General features: G+C 36.9%; 1 protein-coding gene across 8 annotated transcripts; it reads left to right on the top strand.

Annotated features, from left to right (window-relative positions):
• Positions 1-1,626: 1,626 nt before the first annotated feature.
• Positions 1,627-17,410, top strand: LOC104601456 (polyketide cyclase/dehydrase/lipid transport superfamily protein). Of its 8 annotated transcripts, none has more exons than XM_088898264.1 (12): positions 1,627-2,206; positions 3,463-3,695; positions 3,857-3,954; positions 4,204-4,312; positions 4,441-4,480; positions 4,682-4,802; positions 4,886-4,978; positions 5,106-5,245; positions 14,311-14,413; positions 15,035-15,702; positions 16,691-16,730; positions 17,132-17,410. In XM_088898264.1, exons 2-12 carry the CDS (start codon positions 3,539-3,541, stop codon positions 17,288-17,290), a joined length of 1,728 nt encoding a protein of 575 aa, XP_088754390.1. In that variant the 5' UTR covers positions 1,627-2,206; positions 3,463-3,538; the 3' UTR covers positions 17,291-17,410. The 8 variants fall into 8 exon arrangements, with proteins under 8 accessions (XP_088754390.1, XP_010263091.1, XP_088754391.1 ...); XM_010264789.3 differs by having other exon boundaries at positions 1,628-2,206; positions 4,682-4,771; positions 4,879-4,978; XM_088898261.1 differs by adding an exon at positions 2,921-3,033 and having other exon boundaries at positions 1,632-2,206; positions 16,691-17,410.
• The last annotated feature ends 1,843 nt before the right edge of the window (positions 17,411-19,253 follow it).

The following is a 19,253-nucleotide window of genomic DNA, read 5'->3' as shown; positions in this document are numbered from 1 at the left end:
AAATCTGCTACTTGTACAATAAGTTCATTTACTAAACTTAATTTTTATTTACAAGGAAATTTTTCTAATTTAGGTGAGGGTACAAATAATTTTGATATTTTAGCCTGGTGGAATGAACATTCAAAAAATTATCTAGTTCTCGTTGCCATGGCATGTGATCTACTAACCCCTCTGGTGTCTACAGTTCCATCGGAGTCTTATTTTAGTACAAGTACCAGGGTATTGGATGACAAGAGAAGCTGCATGAACGATGAAAGCATAGAAATGTGCATCTACTTCAAGGATTGGCTAGATGAAAAAGATAGATTACAAACAAAGGAGGGCTTGATACTACACCTGATATTTCACCTGAAGCATATGATGAAAGTCATGATTCATGAAGTTGACTAGTTGTATGGAATTTTTTATTTTTTCAAATTATTGTAAATTTTTTTAATTTTATTTAATTTACTTGATATATTTTTTTAATTTTTTAACAATGTAATTTTGTATTTTCAATTTGTAACTATATTGTATTTTTTATATTTTATTTCCATTTTCATATTTCATTTATCCAAGTATCCAATGATCCAATCATTGTATTTGTAATTTGTATCATTCAAATTTAAATGAAATAAAATTCCTATTTTTCTTCCAATTTGTTATTCCATCATTCTTATTTCAATTTGGTTAAGTATTTTTTTTCATTTATGTGTTAAATAACTTAGACTTCTTATTTCTTAAATTTTCAAATAGTTCTCAAAGTTCAAAGGAAAGTTAAATATTTTAGTTTTACATTTTTACTTAGAAAAGAAATAAAAAATTAAAAAAATCAGTCTAGCTCAGTTCGGCCTGTAGCCTGGCCCGGCCAAGGCCCGTAGCACGGCACGGCACGGTACGGGCCCACACGGGCCCAGGCCGTGGGCTGTGTCAAGCCGACCCCCAAAATTTTCACCAGGGAGGGCAGCATGACCCACAGGCCGTGCCACAACCCCGTGTTTTGGTCTTTTCCCATTTGGTTGGGAAAAGATCTAGCCACTAAAAGCCATAACCCCAAAAGACGTGAAAAGCCCATCAAGCTATTTTCGAAAAGCTCTAAATAGAGCTTTTCACCTTTTTCTTAACTCCTCTTCGTGCAGAAATACACATGGATAAACACACCTTAACCAAATGGTCTTCAAACTGCTAAAATCTTCATGCAAAAATTCACATCGTCTTTTAACTATCAGAGCTTCGAGAAGATTTTTCAAACAAGACTTACCAAACAGCCCCAATAATTTAATACCAGTTGCGATCTGAATTCAATTTGTATCTTATATAAATGATCTAATTCAATTCCACTATAAACAAATCAAATTTGGATCTACCTATATTCAATTCAATTGGATCCATTTACAGCCCTAGAAGAAAGTGAGGGAAGGATTTAGGTAATTTCCCTCCCTAATTAATATATCAGTTTCGGTTTTGGTAATTTTGACAATAAAATAATTATTTGAAAACACAATAAAGCAGTTATCTGCCCGTTTGTGAGTGAAAGCCCAGAAGCTCAACATGCTTTCATTCAGCCTAGAAATCGACTTTTCTATAAAGTTAGTTTTGGTAGTTTCTTAAAGGCCGCTCAGTGAAAGCCTCCCAATCCTCCCAAACGTGCTCGGACTTCGGAAAACACTGGGAGGAGAAAACTCTGGGCAGATCAACGTTCAACAGCTTCGGCTGTTCTGTCTACAGAGTTGTCACCACGTGAAACGTAGTCCGTACTCTGTACATTCGTGCCTTAACGTGTCGTATCAGGTAGAGACTAAAGACCAGAGAAAGTCCTTTGAACAGCAGAGGCTGTCGAACGTATAGACAGCCAATTATTTACCGGGCGAGTTCATTTGTTCTGCGACCGTGAGTCACAGCCTCACAGAGCTGCTTTGACCCAAGAGTCAAAAGTTTTGAGCTCCCTCGAGCTAGACTGTAAGTTGTAAAGTAGTTTTCTAGGTGAGCCACCGGATGAGACTTGAGTCTGCAATTATTCCAATTGCAATAAAGTTATAAAGGAGCTCTTCTCTCGTAGTTTCCAGTTATACATATTCTTTTTTCCGATCCGTATACAACTGTTTTGCAGCTGGGTTTTGGGAATTTTTTATGCTGGGTCCTAACTTTCATTGTAATCGTGCCTGAAATTCGTTACGGCCGAGACAATTGCATGTTCCGTCTCCGTCTCGGCGTGCCTCTGTACCAGGTGAATTATAATCTCTTCTTTTGATGAATTCTGTGAGATCTGTATCTGGGTTGTGAAGAACTGGATCGCTACGATATTGCTTTCATACGTGGAGAGTTGAAACGGGAGATTTTGAGAGAGCTTTTTTTGAGTTGCGTGTTGGAGATTTTTGCATCTGGGTGGCGGTGGATTTTAACTTTCTAAATTGTCTTTTGTTTAAAATGCTAAAAGATTAAATGGGTAATCTCGAGGGAACTCAACCGTGGTATGTTTCTGGACTCAGAAACGAGTCTTGTTTGGTGCTTCCTGATACATGATCAGATTATCAAAAGGGTCTCCTAAGGACTTCCCTAGGAGGAGAAATCATCATCTGTTCGATGTGCTTTAGTATTTTCTGTGATAGCTGCATCTTATAAAAAAGAATTTTGAGATTTTACCCTCCTTTCTTTATATTGTAGTTTTATATGCTAAAAGCACTCAAGATGGGGCTTTCTGATTTTGAATTTCGGTGCTTTATGTGAAATCTTCCGCTGGGTGTTGATGAATTTTGAGACATTATGGGTATATATATACTAAGAGGTAAGTTATGGTCAATTGTACAGGGGATGGCAATTTGTGACACTTCTAGTTTAAAGAATTTTCTTGTTTTATATTTTGAGAATGCCAACTGCTAAGGAATGAGTTCTTAATGGATTTTTTGTGGGGTGTTTACACTAGTTTCTGTGAAATGTTCAGGGATCAGTGGAGAGAAAGCTTGTTTTGGAGTGTTGGTGTATTTTGAATTTTGACTGCACAAAAGAAACTTCTGGAGCGTGCAGCTTTTGTAGCTAATCTATGATGGGCATTATGTGGGTTTATATTTCAATTATGGCTCACTATCACTACATATATAAACATGCATGGGATATGTCATGAGGTTGTTTCTGTCAGAGTCACTCCTCCCATTTGATGAAATGGGTGGCATTCTTCCTTTGACTTTTGGAGACAACTTTGAATATATCTTTATGATGTTTGGAAGGTCTTATAGTTCTAGTACTAAATTTTCTAGCCTCACATATCTATGATAGTGTATCAGTTAAATTGTTCATCGGGTTTGTAGTTAGCATTTGTTAAAAATGAATATTTTTAGTTTCAACCTCTGTTCTGTTCCTATTGTATGTGTAAATGTGTGTCTTGAAGTCTCTGGTTTTTTTATGTCTATTTCATTGTTTTCTGTTTATCGTTTACATTCATGAAAATCTTTTTTGTTAACATAATGGTTTTCACCTCAAATTCAGGAGATATTCACACTGACTCTAAGAAGGTGCATATTTGCTGTCTGACTTTTTAAGAAGACAAGGAACTCCTTTTGGCATGTCTAGAGATGAAAAAATGAAGACAAAAAGAAAGATCTCAGCGTACCGAGAACAACTGGATAATGCTCTGTCATCATCCAATCTTGCAAATCGGGAATATGTTAAGAATGTCATTAGGAATAAACTCCTATGCTCATCATATTCTGAGAACCAGGGTTGGTTATTGTGTCCTGTTGAACTTTGTTTTTCCTTATTCTGACAAAGGATATACATTGAGGGGCTCTAGTTTAAATATGAGATACTACTTGCAATTCATAATGTAGTCCAAAATCCAAATGTGTAAGCGCATGGTAATTGTCTGTAACTGTGTTTTCAGGAAACACTGAAAATGTTGTGGAAAGGAGAACCATTGAAGTGTCAAATTTTCTTGACATGGTCAAGAGTGCCAGTGAACCACCACATGCTGATTGGAAGGTATATATGCTATTGAGTCTGAGAAATGTTCTTTATATTTCAGTTTACTATCATATCCATTTGTATTCTTTTATGGTTGATTGGTGGACCCATAAAAAGTGATAGGTCCAATGGTTAAACCCATGTACCATTGACCATGTTGATTGACTATTGATATATTAAGTCCTTACATATGTTTATGATGAAATGTTAACACCCCCTCCCCCTAAAATAAGCAAAAAAATAATAAACAGTGGTTTGGGTTGACAGATGAAGGAGGATAGTGAACAGTTCCGTGTTATGTATCGAGAAGGTCCTCAAGGCACTCCATTCCATACACTTCTTGTTGAAGGCTACATGGATGCACCTGTTGATGTCTGTAAGTTGATATTGATTAAGAAGAGCTTGAGTTATATTCTGCATTAAGTTAATTAATTACATAGGTCTATTTGCTTTCTTATTTGGTTACCTGAGAAAATTTTTAAGATTGGTATTAGTGTCTTGCAGGTTTATGTGTTGGATGGGAGTCAGATCTATATGATAGATGGTGAGGATTCTTTTCATCCCTCTCAATGCTTTGTTTTCACCTTTACTAGTTCCTGCATTCACTGTATTCTCTTTTTCCTTCCATTGACCAATAGCTATTTCGCTACTTTCACTAATTAATTAATATTCCTGTTTCTGCTCAAGTATTAAAAGGCACTCTCAGATATGTTGGTGTTTGATCTTCTTTTTGTATTTGCTTTAGGTGGCCTCAGTACACCATTCCAACTTTCAAAATTATAACAACTAAATGTTTGCAAAAGGTCCGAATTGGTGAACAAATATCTTTAGTGAGGTTCGTCCTACAGTTGTTTATTATTTACTTGGTGAGTTATTCCTCTTTAGTGTTTGGCATTTCATTAGTTTGGGATGTTGAACTTTTGTTAACTGTTTGGAAGAAAGGATGAAGGTTTCTTGGCCACTATCAGATAGAGAGGCAATTGTGCACTTCTTCGAGTTGGAGTTCTTTGAAGATGATCTCATCATTGTGCTTCTAAACTCGGTAGTGACTCAAGAATTTTATTGGATATTTTTTATTCACTATAGATTCTGTTTATTCTTTACCGGAGTTCAGTATTTCCAAATAAAAACTTAGGCAGGAGCATTCTGTTTTGAAAATTTTCTTTCAGATCTCTGATTTGGAAAGTATAAATAGAAGCACTCATGGCTTCACCAATGAAGGAATACCCAAACCAGAGGATATAGTAAGGATAGATTTGGTGGGGGGCTTTGTATTGAAAAAGCTTACCTCAGAAACAAGCTATTTTCGGTGAGTTAATTTACCTGTTTGTGAAATCATTAAACCACATCTAATGGATGTTATTGCATCTGGTATCATTTTATTTTAATTTCAAAAGATTGCAAAGGAAGTTTTATTGTGTAGAGGATAGATTTAATTTATTCATTCAAGTTACAGAAGCCTTATCCTTAAATGACTTTTGTTAAGTTTCTCATTGTATGGATTTGATGGGGTTCCAATTGGGTTCCCTTGTAATTTTTTTGAAACCTTAATCATATATACTTCACCTTTTTCTCTCAAGAAAATATGAGGAACAAAAATGACTCTAGAAACTCCAAGACAGCTCTGATCAACCTGATTCACTTCTAGCATCTTCACAAATATGATATGATCAACCCATGTGCAGAAACATCTCTTTAACACTATCTACAATGAACTACATCCATAAACGTCAGACTAATTTTTTCCTATTTTTCTTAAGAATTATTAAAATATGGTGTACTTTCATAAAATTCATGTATCATCACCATAAGTCCTCTTCTATTAGGCGGTTAGATCCTCTTCCCTTCTCAGGAGTGGTAACTGTTATGGCATCTTACTCACCTGTAAGGCATGGTAATGTCAGATCTATAACTCAATGAAGCTAAAAGGTAATATGATTGGAAATGTTCAATAGTTTATGCCCAATAACTTTCATTGATACGAAGTAGTAAACCTACTAGGGCTTTCCAAGGGAGAATGAAGAGAAGAGATGGTGTGAGAAAGAATGAAGAAGAGAAAGATTGGGGAGAAAAAGTGAGACCCATGTCTTGAAAACACATTTTATTGAGGAGTATCTAATAGAATAGTGAAATTATAAGGCTGTCTGTGCTAGAATTACGTGTTAGAAGGACTACAATAATAATATAAAAGACATGGTTGTTAACAGCCACCTATTGTGGATGTGACAGAGTTGTGTCAATATTGGTGTTCACACATGTCTAGCATGTTTGAGGCACTCATTTTGAAGTATCCATGTAACATAGTTGCACAAGTGATGCATGCTTCTTTGAGGTATTTTGGCATTGAGCCCTTCCTTTATGGATGCATGATTATTTTACACCCTTAGGTTGATAAAAAATTAGAGAGAAAAATAAAGTTGAGGAAAAGTTCTTAACGGATATTGTGAAATTCCTTGAGAACTTTCCCTTAACTTTCTGTTTCTCTTATTTTCTATGAAACCAAACACAGACATAGCTTATCTCGTTTTATTTTAATATATCTTACTCATTGTCTATATAAAAAAATCATAGGTCTTCTATAGATCAAGAAAGTGGTAATGATTGAAGACAATGGGTATATGCATATTAGGACTTGCCTGCACAAAAGGTCCATACCATATTGACATGTTGGTACTATTATGTCTTTCATGGTCAAGTTTCAAAAAATGCATAGTCCCTTGACAGAATAAAAACGATAACTTATGATAAATAAAAATTTCCTCTTTCTGGTAATTTAGGAGGAGATGTGAAAATGTTAGTTGTAAATCTCTGGTGTACCACAGTTCAAAATGTGTATTGTCCATCAAGTTAACATGGAGTTCCATTCGGTTTTACATTAGTTTTATTTGGGTGCTTAAATGTTCAAAATTTGCATGTTAATCAAGTTAATGTTGAGTTCCATTCAGTTTTACGTTATTCTAGTTTTATTTTGGGTGCTTTTTAAGGCACATCCTTTTTTTGATAAATTGCATGAATTCTTAGTGAAAAGGCAAAGATTACCCTATTTATAAACTTATATAAATGATGCATAGAAGTACTTTTGTCTTCTAAAACAAGTATTCTTTTATCACTAATTGGGGGTGTGCCTAGTTGATTACAATTACAGTTTTCCCAGTTTTTTTTATAATATAAGAAAAATTATATCATAAAAAGGGAGAACAATGCGAAGAAAGCAAAATAACAGAAAGATAGAGAATTATGCATCTCAACTCTCAAGCAAAAGGCCCCATAGATATGTACAAAATCTGCCCAAGCATGTTTTTAAAGGATAGTAATGTATGGTATTGTATTAAAGAAATAACAAAGTCATGTACAACAAGTTACTATACTCAGGGATTTACAAAAGTTGCCCTTGCTGCACTATATCCCCAACTCCTTTTCAATTGAGAGATATAAGGCTTGTTTGATAGCCAATGACTATATTCAAGCCTATGGCATAGACTATTAAGAGACATTTGCTCCAATGGCTAAAATGAATTCTATCCAAGTAATTATGTCTCTAGTCGCCCACTACTCTGGGCCTCTATATCAGATGGATGTGAAGAATGCCTTTCTTAATGGAAACCTACAAGAAGAAGTTTATATGGAATTGCCTCCAAGGGTGAACCTCCGTAATAGTGAAGGGAAAGTTTGTCGTCTAAAGAAGGCTTTGTATGAACTCAAATAATCTCTTAGAACATGGTTTGACAGATTTAAAAGGGTTATTTTGAAGATTGGTTTTTTGCAATCACAAGTTGATCATACTCTATTCATAAGAAGAGTAAATGGACGTGTGACTATGTTGATTGTGTATGTTGATGATATTGTTGTTACTGGGGATGATATTTCTGGAATCACTCAATTAAAATCCTTCCTTGCTTCTAAATTTGAAATTAAGGATCTTGGTGATCCCAAATGTTTTCATGGGATTGAAGTTGTAAGATCAAAGAAATGGATTTTCATTTCTCAGAGAAAATATATTTCGGATTTACTCAACGAGGTTGGAAAATTGGGGTGCAACGTGCAAGCTTGCTAAGACCCCAATTGATCCTAATCAGAAGTCGTGTGCTATTGATGGAAATGTTCTCCCAAACAAAGGGGTTTATCAAAGATTGGTCGGTCAGCTCTTGTACCTCTGTTTGACTAGACCTAACATATCATATTCAATTGGTGTGGTAAGCCAATATATGCATGAGCCAAAGACTTCTCACATTCAGGTTGTCAATAGAATTCTTGCATATTTGAAGGGATGCCCTAACAAATGGATGTTGTACTCTGACCATGGACATTTGAAGGTTGAGGCTTATACAAATGTAGACTAGGTAAGATCTATTGATGACAAGGATATCTACCTCTGGATACTGTACTTTAGTAGGAGGTAATGTGGTTTAATGGAGAAGAAAGAAACAATCTATTGTTTATCGTTCTAGTGCAGAGGCAAAATACAGGGCAATGGCTCATGGAGTGTCTGAGTTGCTTTGGTTAAAGTCCTTATTGATAGAGATGGGAATTTAGACAAATACTCCAACGAAACTCTACTGTAACAACCAAGCAACTATAAACATTGCTTATAACATTGTGCAACATGACTATACAAAGCATATTGAAGTAGACCAGCATTTCATAAGATAAAAGGTAGCCAGTGGAGAGACTTGTCTACCCTTTGTTAGATGAGAAGACCAACTTGTTGATTGTCTCACCAAGGTAGTTCACAAGACAAAGTTTGACAGTAATTTAGGCAAGCTGGTCATGATAGATATCTATGCTTAGTTTGAGGGGGAGTATTGAGAGTCTATTGTATTATTAGGGGCATTTTAGTCTTTGCCTTATTTTGTATTTGGGCACCCAAATAAGGGCACTATTTTAATTTATTCTCGTATAACAAATATTATGTTTTGTAGGTGTGAACAGTAACTAACACACCATATTAAACTTCTAATCTAACAGCTTTTTGGATAGTAGATGTTTTACAACTAATGGTTTTTAGAACAATTCACATGGATTAGATCAACCCTGAACCATGTTTTTTCAAGTTTTGAACTACTATTTTTGACCTTATCTAGCATGTTATGTTACATGTCTTCCTAATTAGATGAAGTAAGGAAGACCACTAATTCGCATATACTTCTTTCACTTGAGTAGGGGTGAATTTGAGCCGAGCCGAGCCGAGCCGAGCCAAATAGTACGAGGCTCGAGCTCGGCTGAAGACTATTCTACAAGGCTCGAGCTCAGCTCGAGTAAAAAATTCATAAGCTCGAGCTTGATTTTGAGAAAAAAATATTTTATAAAAATAAAAATTATATATAAAAATATTTTTTATTTGATATTTAAATAATTAAGAATTATAACAATTAATAATTATAATAATTTTATTATATATTAAATATCAAATATATATATATATATATATATATTCGAGCCGGCTCGCGAGCCGAGCTCTAGTAGGCTCAAGCTCGGCTCGTTTCGTAATTGAGCCAGTGAATTGGGCTCGAGCTCGGTTGAAACTGAGTCGAGCTCGAGTAGCTCGTGAAAAGCTCGGCTCGTTGCCACCCCTACTACACTTCGGGAATCTTACGGGTATCTGAACCATCATCTAGATTATTGATTATATCTTCACTTCCCCATCATATATCCACATGCCCTATACCCATCTTATACTGTGTTTTCCCCCAATCATAGGAATCATCTACAGCTTTATGGTTTAATTGAAATTTTCCTTCCAAATAAAGGCTTATTTTGGTAATGTGGCTACAAGTTCCAAACTGAAAATTGCCCCATGAATAGAGGGTACTGAGGCAATTTGTGGTGCTCCTGATCCTCAAAATTCCATTTCCATATGGATGATTCCTAGGTTGGGGCAACATGGGTTGTTTCGAGTTTGAGAGTAGCCACTTTGTGCAAAATTGCCAAATGTTAGGTCTTATCTAGTCTATTTCTCCAAAGACCCCAGATAGCTTGGACCAACATTGGGTAACCTTTAAAAATGATTCCTGGGTTATCTTTTAGAATTTAGACTCCTCTAGGCAACTCTGCAAGCAGTCCATGTCTACATATACACAGGCAAATACGGACAAAGAAAGAGGTACAAAGACATAAATATCTATATTTCAGTACAGCATACTTAGGCATCTTTTATAGAGATAACAAATGGACAAAGCAATATCTATGAAATAGGTTGTTAAATATCTTTGTCACCCCATTTCTGTTTCATAAACCATGTTCCAGAGAATTTTAAGTTATAACAGATAACACCCTTTAAAGCTATCAAAGTCACCCATGATGTCATAAACCATTCTGCATTGTCAAAACAAACTAATGTATCATTTTGGACATGTTTTAGGGATAATTTTAAGTTGTTACAGAAAACACCCTTTAAGGTTATCAGAAGAACTCACGATGTCATAAACCATTCCACCTTGTCAAGCCGATATATCATTTTGAACATGTGCTCCTTTGAATCACCAAAACCAACATTGTAGGTCTTTGTCTAAGTAAAATGTACAATTCTTTTTTCTTTTTGAGGTAAATCTTGAAGATTCAAAGAATAATGGTTCTCAGCTAATCTGTATTATGTTCATTAATTAAGCTGTCTTGGTAAAAACTTGGGAAATTGAAACTTAGACTGATTAGTTAGTGTAGATGTTCAAGACTGCTATCAGTCTTGAGCACTAATAAATTTCAGGTTCAAAAAATGAGAGAAAGTATAGAGGAAAGAGGAGAAAGAGTAGAGAGAGAGCAGTAGAACACAAGATTTGAAAGGAATGACAGAATCTCAATGTTCTGCCGCCGCCACTTCTATTTAATATTTATAGGTTATGCTAGTTACATGAAAGGACACATCTGCCATTGGTATTTACATAACACATAAAACAATATAAAACTGAAATATAAATAACAACTAGAATAACAGATTGACCATCAGCTAACCCTAGAATGACTAGGTACATTCTACCCTACGGACAGAGTAGGACCACAGCTGTGGGGCCCACATCAGTGTTCTCTACACTCCCCCTCAAGTTGGGAGTAAATGTTTATCATTCCCAACTTGGATAGATCCGCCTCTAGCTTCTTTCTTGATACGGCTTTAGTGAGGATATCTGCTAGTTGCATACTGGGTGTGATGTAAGGGAGGCATATACTTCTTGAGATGAGACCCTCTCTCGTACAAAATGTCGATCAACTTCAATGTGTTTGGTTCTGTCATGCTGCACTGGATTATGTGCTATATTAATAGCTGCTTGATTATCACAATACAGCATCAGGGGCTTCTCATACTCAATACCCAACTTCTCAAGTAGAGATCTTAGCCATAGGATCTGCTTCAGCACTAGACCGGGAGACAACACTTTGTTTCTTACTTCTCCAAGAGACAAGGTTACCTCTCACAAGGGCACAATATCCTGAGGTAGACCTTCTGTCATCAACACTCCCAGCCCAATCGGCATCCGTATAGACCTCCACCTTCATGTGGTTATTGTTTTTGAACAGTATACCCCTACCCGGGCATCTCTTCAAGTATGCTAAAATTCTTTCTGCCGCAAGAAGATGTGTGGTTCTAGGAGAATGCATGTACTGGCTGACAACACTAACAGCATAAGTAATATCTGGCCGAGTGAGGCAGAGATATAGGAGCTTTCCTACCAATCGCTAGAACATAACCTTGCCTTCGAGAAGCTCCCCACTCTCTGCACTAATCCTGTGGTTCTGTTCAATGGGTGTATCCACAGGCTTGACACCTAACTTTCCAGTTTCTGCCAACAGGTCTAGGACATATTTCCTCTGAAAGATAAAGATCCCCGGTTTGGATTTAGCAACCTCAATACCCAAAAAATAACGGAGTACACCAAGGTCTTTCACCTCAAATTCTTAATGAAGGAGCTGTTTAAGGGACTCAACCTCATGGCTATCATTCCCTATCACCACAATATCATCAACATATACTGCAAGTAGTGTCAAGGAGGACTCTACCCTCTTGATGAATAGAGTATGATCTAACAGGGCCTGTACGTAACCAAACTTCACAAGGGCTAGTCTGAATCTATCGAACCAAGCCCTAGGTGACTGCTTCAAACCATACAAAGCCTTGTTGAGCCGGAAGACCTTCTTACCTGTTTCTGCATCATAGAATCCAGGAGGCAAACGCATGTAAACCTCTTCCTGCAAGTCTCCATTCAAAAAAGCATTTTTCACGTCCATTTGGTATAAAAGCCAAGTGTGACTTGCTGCAAGGGATAATAGGACTCGAATGGTGGTCATCTTGGCTACCGAGGCAAAGGTCTCCAAGTAATCTATGCCATAAGTTTGGGTGAACCCTTTTGCAACTAACCGAGCTTTATACCTCTCAATAGATCCATCTGCATTATGCTTCACAGTAAATACCCATCTGCAGCCAACTGGTTTCTTTCCTTTGGGTAGATCAACTACCTCCCAGGTGTTATTTTTCAACAGGGCATCCATCTCAACCTGCATTGCATCTTTCCATTCTGGGACGGATAGGGCTTCTTGCACTGTTCTTGGAATAGGGACATTGGAAACGAAACTAAGATAGGACCTGTAGGTAGGAGATAGGCGATCATAGGATAAAAACTGGGAAATACAGTGGGATGTAGATGTGGTCCAATGTCGTTTCCCTTTACGGACGGCAATCGGAAGGTCAAGATCATCTGTAGGAGGTGAAATGGCAACAATAGAGGAAGTCTCTGTGGGCCCTGGGACTGTAATACCTGGACTTGGAGCTACAGATGAGATTGGAGCTAGCCTGGACTGCTGATGACCGGGTTCAACATGCCTGCACCGCCTGTGATAGACCCTCAACTCTTGATCCCTCTGGCCACTCTCACCATTGCAGCTCTCATCACCCAATGGAATAGGTAAAGGAACTACCCCACTCTCACTACTCTCCCCCTGAGGAGAAACCCGAGGATAATAGGGTGTCTCCTCAAAGAAAGTGACATCCATGGAGACAAACTTCCTCCCTGAGACAGGATCATAGCAGCAATAACCCTTTTGAGTTTGTGCATAACCAAGGAAGATGCATTTGAAGGCCTTGGGTTCGAACTTGGAGTGATGGGGTCCGAGAAGCTGAACAAAGCAGGTACAACCGAATGTTTTAAGGGGAATAGAAAACAACTCCTCACTTGGGTATAGAAGGGAAAAAGGAGATCTCATATCAAGGACCCGGGAAGGAACCCGATTAATAAGATATACCGCTGTGAGGATAGCATCACCCCAGAAGCGAATAGGGACATTGGAGGTAAACATGAGACTTCTAGCCACCTCCAAGATGTGCCTATTCTTCCTTTCTGCAACTCCATTCTGCTGAGGTGTATGAGGGCAAGAGCTCTGGTGTATAACCCCATGATTAAGAAGGTAAGATTTCAATGGTTTAGCAAAGTATTCCTTTGCGTTATCAGATCTAAGAACTTTGATCTTGGCATCAAATTGGGTTAGGATCATTTGGTGAAAGTTTTGGGTCAGGGCAGGGACCTTATCTCGTGAACACATGAGATAAACCCAAGAAAAACGGGTATGGTCATCAACAAATAACAAGAAATATCTGTACCCACCTCATCTCGTGATACCATGTAGATGTTCAAGACTGCTATCAGTCTTGAGCACTAATAAATTTCAGGTTTGAAAAAGGAGAGAAAGTATAGAGTAAAGAGGAGAAGGAGTAGAGAGAGAGCAGTAGAACACAAGATTTGAAAGGAAGGACAGAATCTCAATGTTCTGCCGCCACCACTTCTATTTAATATTTATAGGTTATGCTAGTTACATGAAAGGACACATCTGCCCTTGGTATTTACATAACACATAAAACAATATAAAACTGAAATCTAAATAACAACTAGAATAACAGATTGACCATCAGCTAACCCTAGAATGACTAGGTACATTCTACCCTACGGACAGAGTGGGACCACAGCTGTGGGGCCCACATCAGTGTTCTCTACAGTTAGTTGAGCACAAGTGAAAGGTTAGTTGACCTATCTTTCCACCATATATATCAAACTTACTATAATGTAAGTGATAATATTTTCCATGGTTATGTAAATTTCTGGACAAAAATACCCCTAACTAAAAAGGCAGACAATTAAACATAAACCTTGAAAACAATTTAGGTTCAGCAGACATGGACTACAGATTGGAAGAGAGTCATAATTGAAGGACTATTGTTGTGCTTGATTCAAGAACCGTGATGATATTGAGATAATCATGGACAAATAATGTCAAGAGACAACTTATTTACCATATATACATATCAATATGTATCACCATAGTATACATATATTTTTTAGTTGTTGTATTGGTTCTTATTGAACATGCCTTTCATCTGGATGTTTTCTAATTTTGCAGGACATTAGCAACCATGGATATCAAGTTGGACTTTGTTCCGCCATCATTTATTAATTTTGTATCAAGGCAGCTAATAGGAAGTGCTTGCAAACTCTACAAGAAGGTTGCATTTTCATTTATGGGATAAAATTTCTTTGAATGGTCAATCCACAAGACCTTGGCATATTCTTTTCTTTTATGAAAATACACAAAGAAGAACCATGTTCCATGATTATTGTTTCATGTTGTTCATACTGTTGCATAGAGAACATTCCTATGCCAACCTCCATAAGAATACCATCTTCGATCCGTGTCAAAGTAGGGGTGCAATTTAGGCGGGCTTAGGTTGAGTTTTTGTCAAAATTTGAATGGGTCGGCCTGAAGCCCGAGCCCAAAACAGTGCAAAATGCTAACTCGAGCCAACCTGAATTGCACCTTCAACAATCTCATCTGATTGATTATCACACTACAAAACAAGGAAACAAAACAAAGGATGCAGGGTCCATTTTGGGCTAGAAAATCTTATAACCAGAAAACTAATTTAGTATATAGTCCCCCTTACTGATTGAGTCATTAAGACTGCTTTCAGACATTCCAATCAAACAGGTGGGACCAATGGATTGGATATTCCAGGTGGAACCATTGTACTCTGGTTTCTGGTTAATAATTTAGTTAAGTTAGATCATTATGTGGTCATTTGACTGCCATTTTTGTAATAATACTTTCCAAATTGTTGATGTTCCAGGTAGTTTCTTCTGCAAAAGTTGACGAGAAATTTTCCAAAGCCTTGGAGGATCCACTCTATATTTGGGTGCGTCAAGGTCTATATTCTGAGAATAAATTGCAGAAGGCTCCGGAAATAGAAGCCATGAAGAATGAGAAACCTCTATGTCTCATCCCTGAAGAACATAGCAACAGTACTTCCCAGGCTCATGAACAAGTTTTAGACCGGATGTTTCTTAATGATGATCATACAATGAAAACTCCACAAGATGATAAATTAGTTATAGACGAGACATCTATGGATGAGATCACTGAAGAGATTGAGCAAGACAGACAAGTAGTGGATAATAGCAGAGGCAAAGATTTTTCTCCAACAAATTTGATTCCAGAAAAATGCCTTGTCAACAAGAAAAAGAAGGGTTTTATAAGTACAGAGGTGGAACAAGCTCTTGGTATATTAGATCAAGCAATTTCTATGGTTCGGAGTGGTGGATTTAGCAACCAAAATCGCTCCAGTTCTGGCTCCCCAACCCAAGAATTTCTAGATTTGGAAGAGGATCAAGTGGCAGATGTAATTTCTTCACAACATGGAGTCAACTCAAGTGTAGTTTCTGTTGAGGCACCAAAAATGGATAACATGAATAAGTGCATAGAGGAAATGACTGCCAGTTCTGATGTCCAGAATTTCAGGTAGTAGTTCTGTACCAAGTGTTTATAAGAGTTACTCCATTGCTAATTGACAATTAGACATTGTTGCAAAAACTAATCAAGTGAGAAAATAAGCTCTTATTAATCCATATTTTGTGGAAAAACATCAGTTGCTCCAATTGTATCCAAATACAAATTCTAGGAAAAAGAATATCACATATAGATTTTTGGTATCTATAATTCTATATTTCTATCTATGATGCTATATATGGGTACCTAGTTACCTACATGGACAAGGACATGAAAAACAGAGATATGACTTTCCATTTCCTAAAATCATGAAACTCTCCATGTGCTAAGCGTCATTTTTCAACATTTGTGTCTTGCCAAATTTAATGCTCTAGAGTACATCTAGATGCATCCGTCCACTGTAATATTGGGTGCATATCATGTCCAATGCTGGTAGGCAGGCATGTGTAGGTATCAAGGGAATGACTAAGTTTTTCTGTCTTGTAATTGGCAGTTTGCATAATGATGCTGTCACATTTTTTTAATCACTCTTTTTATGTTCAATTTCTTCATCCTTGTTTTTTGTGGATTGGGTGCAGCAAATGTCCTCTGCCTGACCAATGGCATGGAAGTGCACTTGTTATAAATTAAGAGGGATTTTACACCAATCAAAAAAAAGAGGGGTGTTATGTTATTTCATGTTTATCAATGGGGAGATCATTAGGCCATATGCAACTTTAATTAGATAGCATAGCTACCTGATTTTAATTGCATTAGTTTCTTAATATTTTCTGGTGAACACCCAGAGTTCAATAGACTTCAATAGTTGGCATCATTTAACTGGGTTGTTTCTTTCTTCTTCCTCTGCATTACCTTCCGTGTGCCTTGCTGAACTTGTGGAATTTTACTGCTGATTTGTTGTTTGAATTTCTTCAAGCATATACTAAATTTCATTTAATATGATAAGTACACAAAATATTGATTATATTTTCTCTTGTTTGTCTACTCTTCCAATTTGCAGGCCTTTAGGACCAGATTCTCCCAAAGTAAATCATAATCGGGTAGCTCCATTATCTCCAGAGAAAAGTTTCTCAGTTTTAGTAAATAATCAACAAGTTGCTTTGAATTCCTCTCATGATGGGAAAACAGAGCCACCATTGTTAGATCATATAAATAAAGATTTTAAAGAAGGTAGTGCCAAGGTAAATGGCATCCACAAAAGTAATTTTAATGGTGAAACAGAGAAAATAAAGCATCAAAAGGTCTGTTGTTTACCCTTCATTTTAAGGCATAGTGGGTAGTTTGGCAGTACACTTGTAACAATTTATAATTACCCTTAATATTAAATTTCAGTTTCTCTTCTACCCAGTGTTGTAAATACAATTTCTCCTGAATAAAGGAAGGTTATAATTCTATCCTTTCATAGGATTACAATTTTCTCATAAGATTAAATGGTTTTCAGGTAAAGATGCAACAAATTGATGGTTGGGCTGCTTTGCCACTACAAAAGATTTTTTTTTCATTTATTTTTTCTCAGACTTTTTTGGTGAACATTCTCGGACTGTTTAGTGTAATTGATTTAACATGTATTTCTTTTATGTTCTTACTGTACTTAATGTAAATATACATATTCACAAACAAATACTTCAGGTACAGAGTCAGGTATTATGCTTCTGTTGTAATGTAGAACCATGTGGTTTTTTTGTAAGTTTGATTCACAGGCAGGGATCATTTTGGACTACCACTTTTATATCTAGCATTTATCAGGTATTATTTTCTATTGCAATCTTTCTATACATAGAAACTGGGATTTGTTTCTCAGGCATTAAGGTTGAGAATTCCAGACACGCATATGTGAATATGCATGTGCACATTCAATCAGCAGTTCAACAGGAACTTACGTGAGATTTATACTCTTGGGGACAGAAATCCTTTGATCTGAGATGCTTGCTGTCCTTGGGGGATTTTAATCACCAATTTGATTTTTATACAGTGGTTAAAGTTGAGTTCATACTGTGGGCATTGTCGGTTGTTGATGTAAATACTTGTAGATTTACTATATGTAGAGGACCTGTGTCTAGTGCAAGTTGAACCTGAATTGTGGGCATTCCCGAACCAAAATACATGCAATACTGTTTGATAGTTCTTACAGAAGTCTTTCAAATCTGCTATCTCATGATGGATTATATGCTAACATGTTGCCTCCAATCATTTACTTAACCAATGCTTTACTAAATGCTCATTTTTCCACCAAAGCATTCTCTGCCGCTGAGCTGCCAATTGCATTTCCCTCTGCTACCCAGATGGATCAAGGCTTTCCAGAAGATATTAACTCCAATGGTATCTCTCAATTTACCAACTTTTAGGAGGTCAGGTTCCAGATTCCCATAATTTAGAAACCCCAGCTCGGCAGCTCCTTTCTGCATCTGCCTTGATTTTGTGCACTGGCATGCTTCACTTTTATCCCTAGTTAAGTTGAACTGACCTCCTCGACAACAAAGTTCTTGGGCCTGATGTGTTTTCTGTGGAGTTTTTCAGACATTAATGGCTAATTGTAGGACCTTCAGTTATTGCGCTTGTTCCAGATACTTATGCCACTGGCCATGTGCACTTTCACCTGAAGTTTGGAAGAGGACTTGTATTGCTTTATTTGGTGGCACCGTTGTACTGAATGTTTTCATGGCAAGTGATATTCAATAACAAAACAGTCCTAATTTTCCTGGTGTCTTATGTTAGAAAGAAAATCTTGATTGTTGAGAAATATATAGGTGTTGGAGATTTGTACCTAGGGCTCAGTTAAGCTCAGTTTGAAAAAGTACAAATACATACAAAACAATACAAAATATAAGGTTTTGCACTCTACATTTTGTATTTGTACTCCTTCAAACTGAGCCTAGTGGGCCAAATCTCTGGAAATGACTTGCAAAAAATCAAAGGAAAACAAATGATTTCATTATGAAACGATATTCAATAGGACAATGCTTAATTCTTCTGGAATTTGGTTTAACTTGGAAAATAAAAACTTATTAAGAAATACATGGGTATCACCAGGTTTGAATTCAGATTCCAGAGGACCAACACTCTCGAGGAAAATGACTTGTGGAAAATCAGAAAGAAATGCCATTTCCCTACTACTACTAAATTGTAAAATGTTTGTTTTTCATGTCATTTTACACGTTGCTGGAAATTTGTTTTTCTAGAAATATCCTTTTCACCTCATTCTTAAAACACCGGTATGAGGTCTCACCGGTGTCTTCTGCATCTCTTAAGCATTCTCTACTGTTAAATTCAAACTTGGAAGTATCGATGTGGCCACTTTGGAGTTTTGAACCACACTGGGAGTGTTGACATGCGGGCACTTTTAAAGGGAATATCCTTCCTAGGAGTTCACATCGGCGCCTCACATGCACATCTCGACATGCATTGGGAATATCTTCCGAAGTTGTCAATAGGAGATGTTTTCAATATACAGTTGGGATGTGCTGTGGGGCCTGAATGCTATCTCCCGACCTAGAGAGAATCAGGATTTTCTCTTTAAAGAAGGCACCCCACAACACATTCCACCATATATTGGGAATACCTTT

This window comes from Nelumbo nucifera, chromosome 2 (assembly GCF_055504915.1).
Source record: "Nelumbo nucifera cultivar China Antique chromosome 2, China Antique-T2T, whole genome shotgun sequence".
Taxonomy (NCBI): domain Eukaryota; kingdom Viridiplantae; phylum Streptophyta; class Magnoliopsida; order Proteales; family Nelumbonaceae; genus Nelumbo; species Nelumbo nucifera.
The sequence above is the reverse complement of the archived record's forward strand: the minus strand, read 5'-3'. Positions and strand labels throughout refer to the sequence as shown.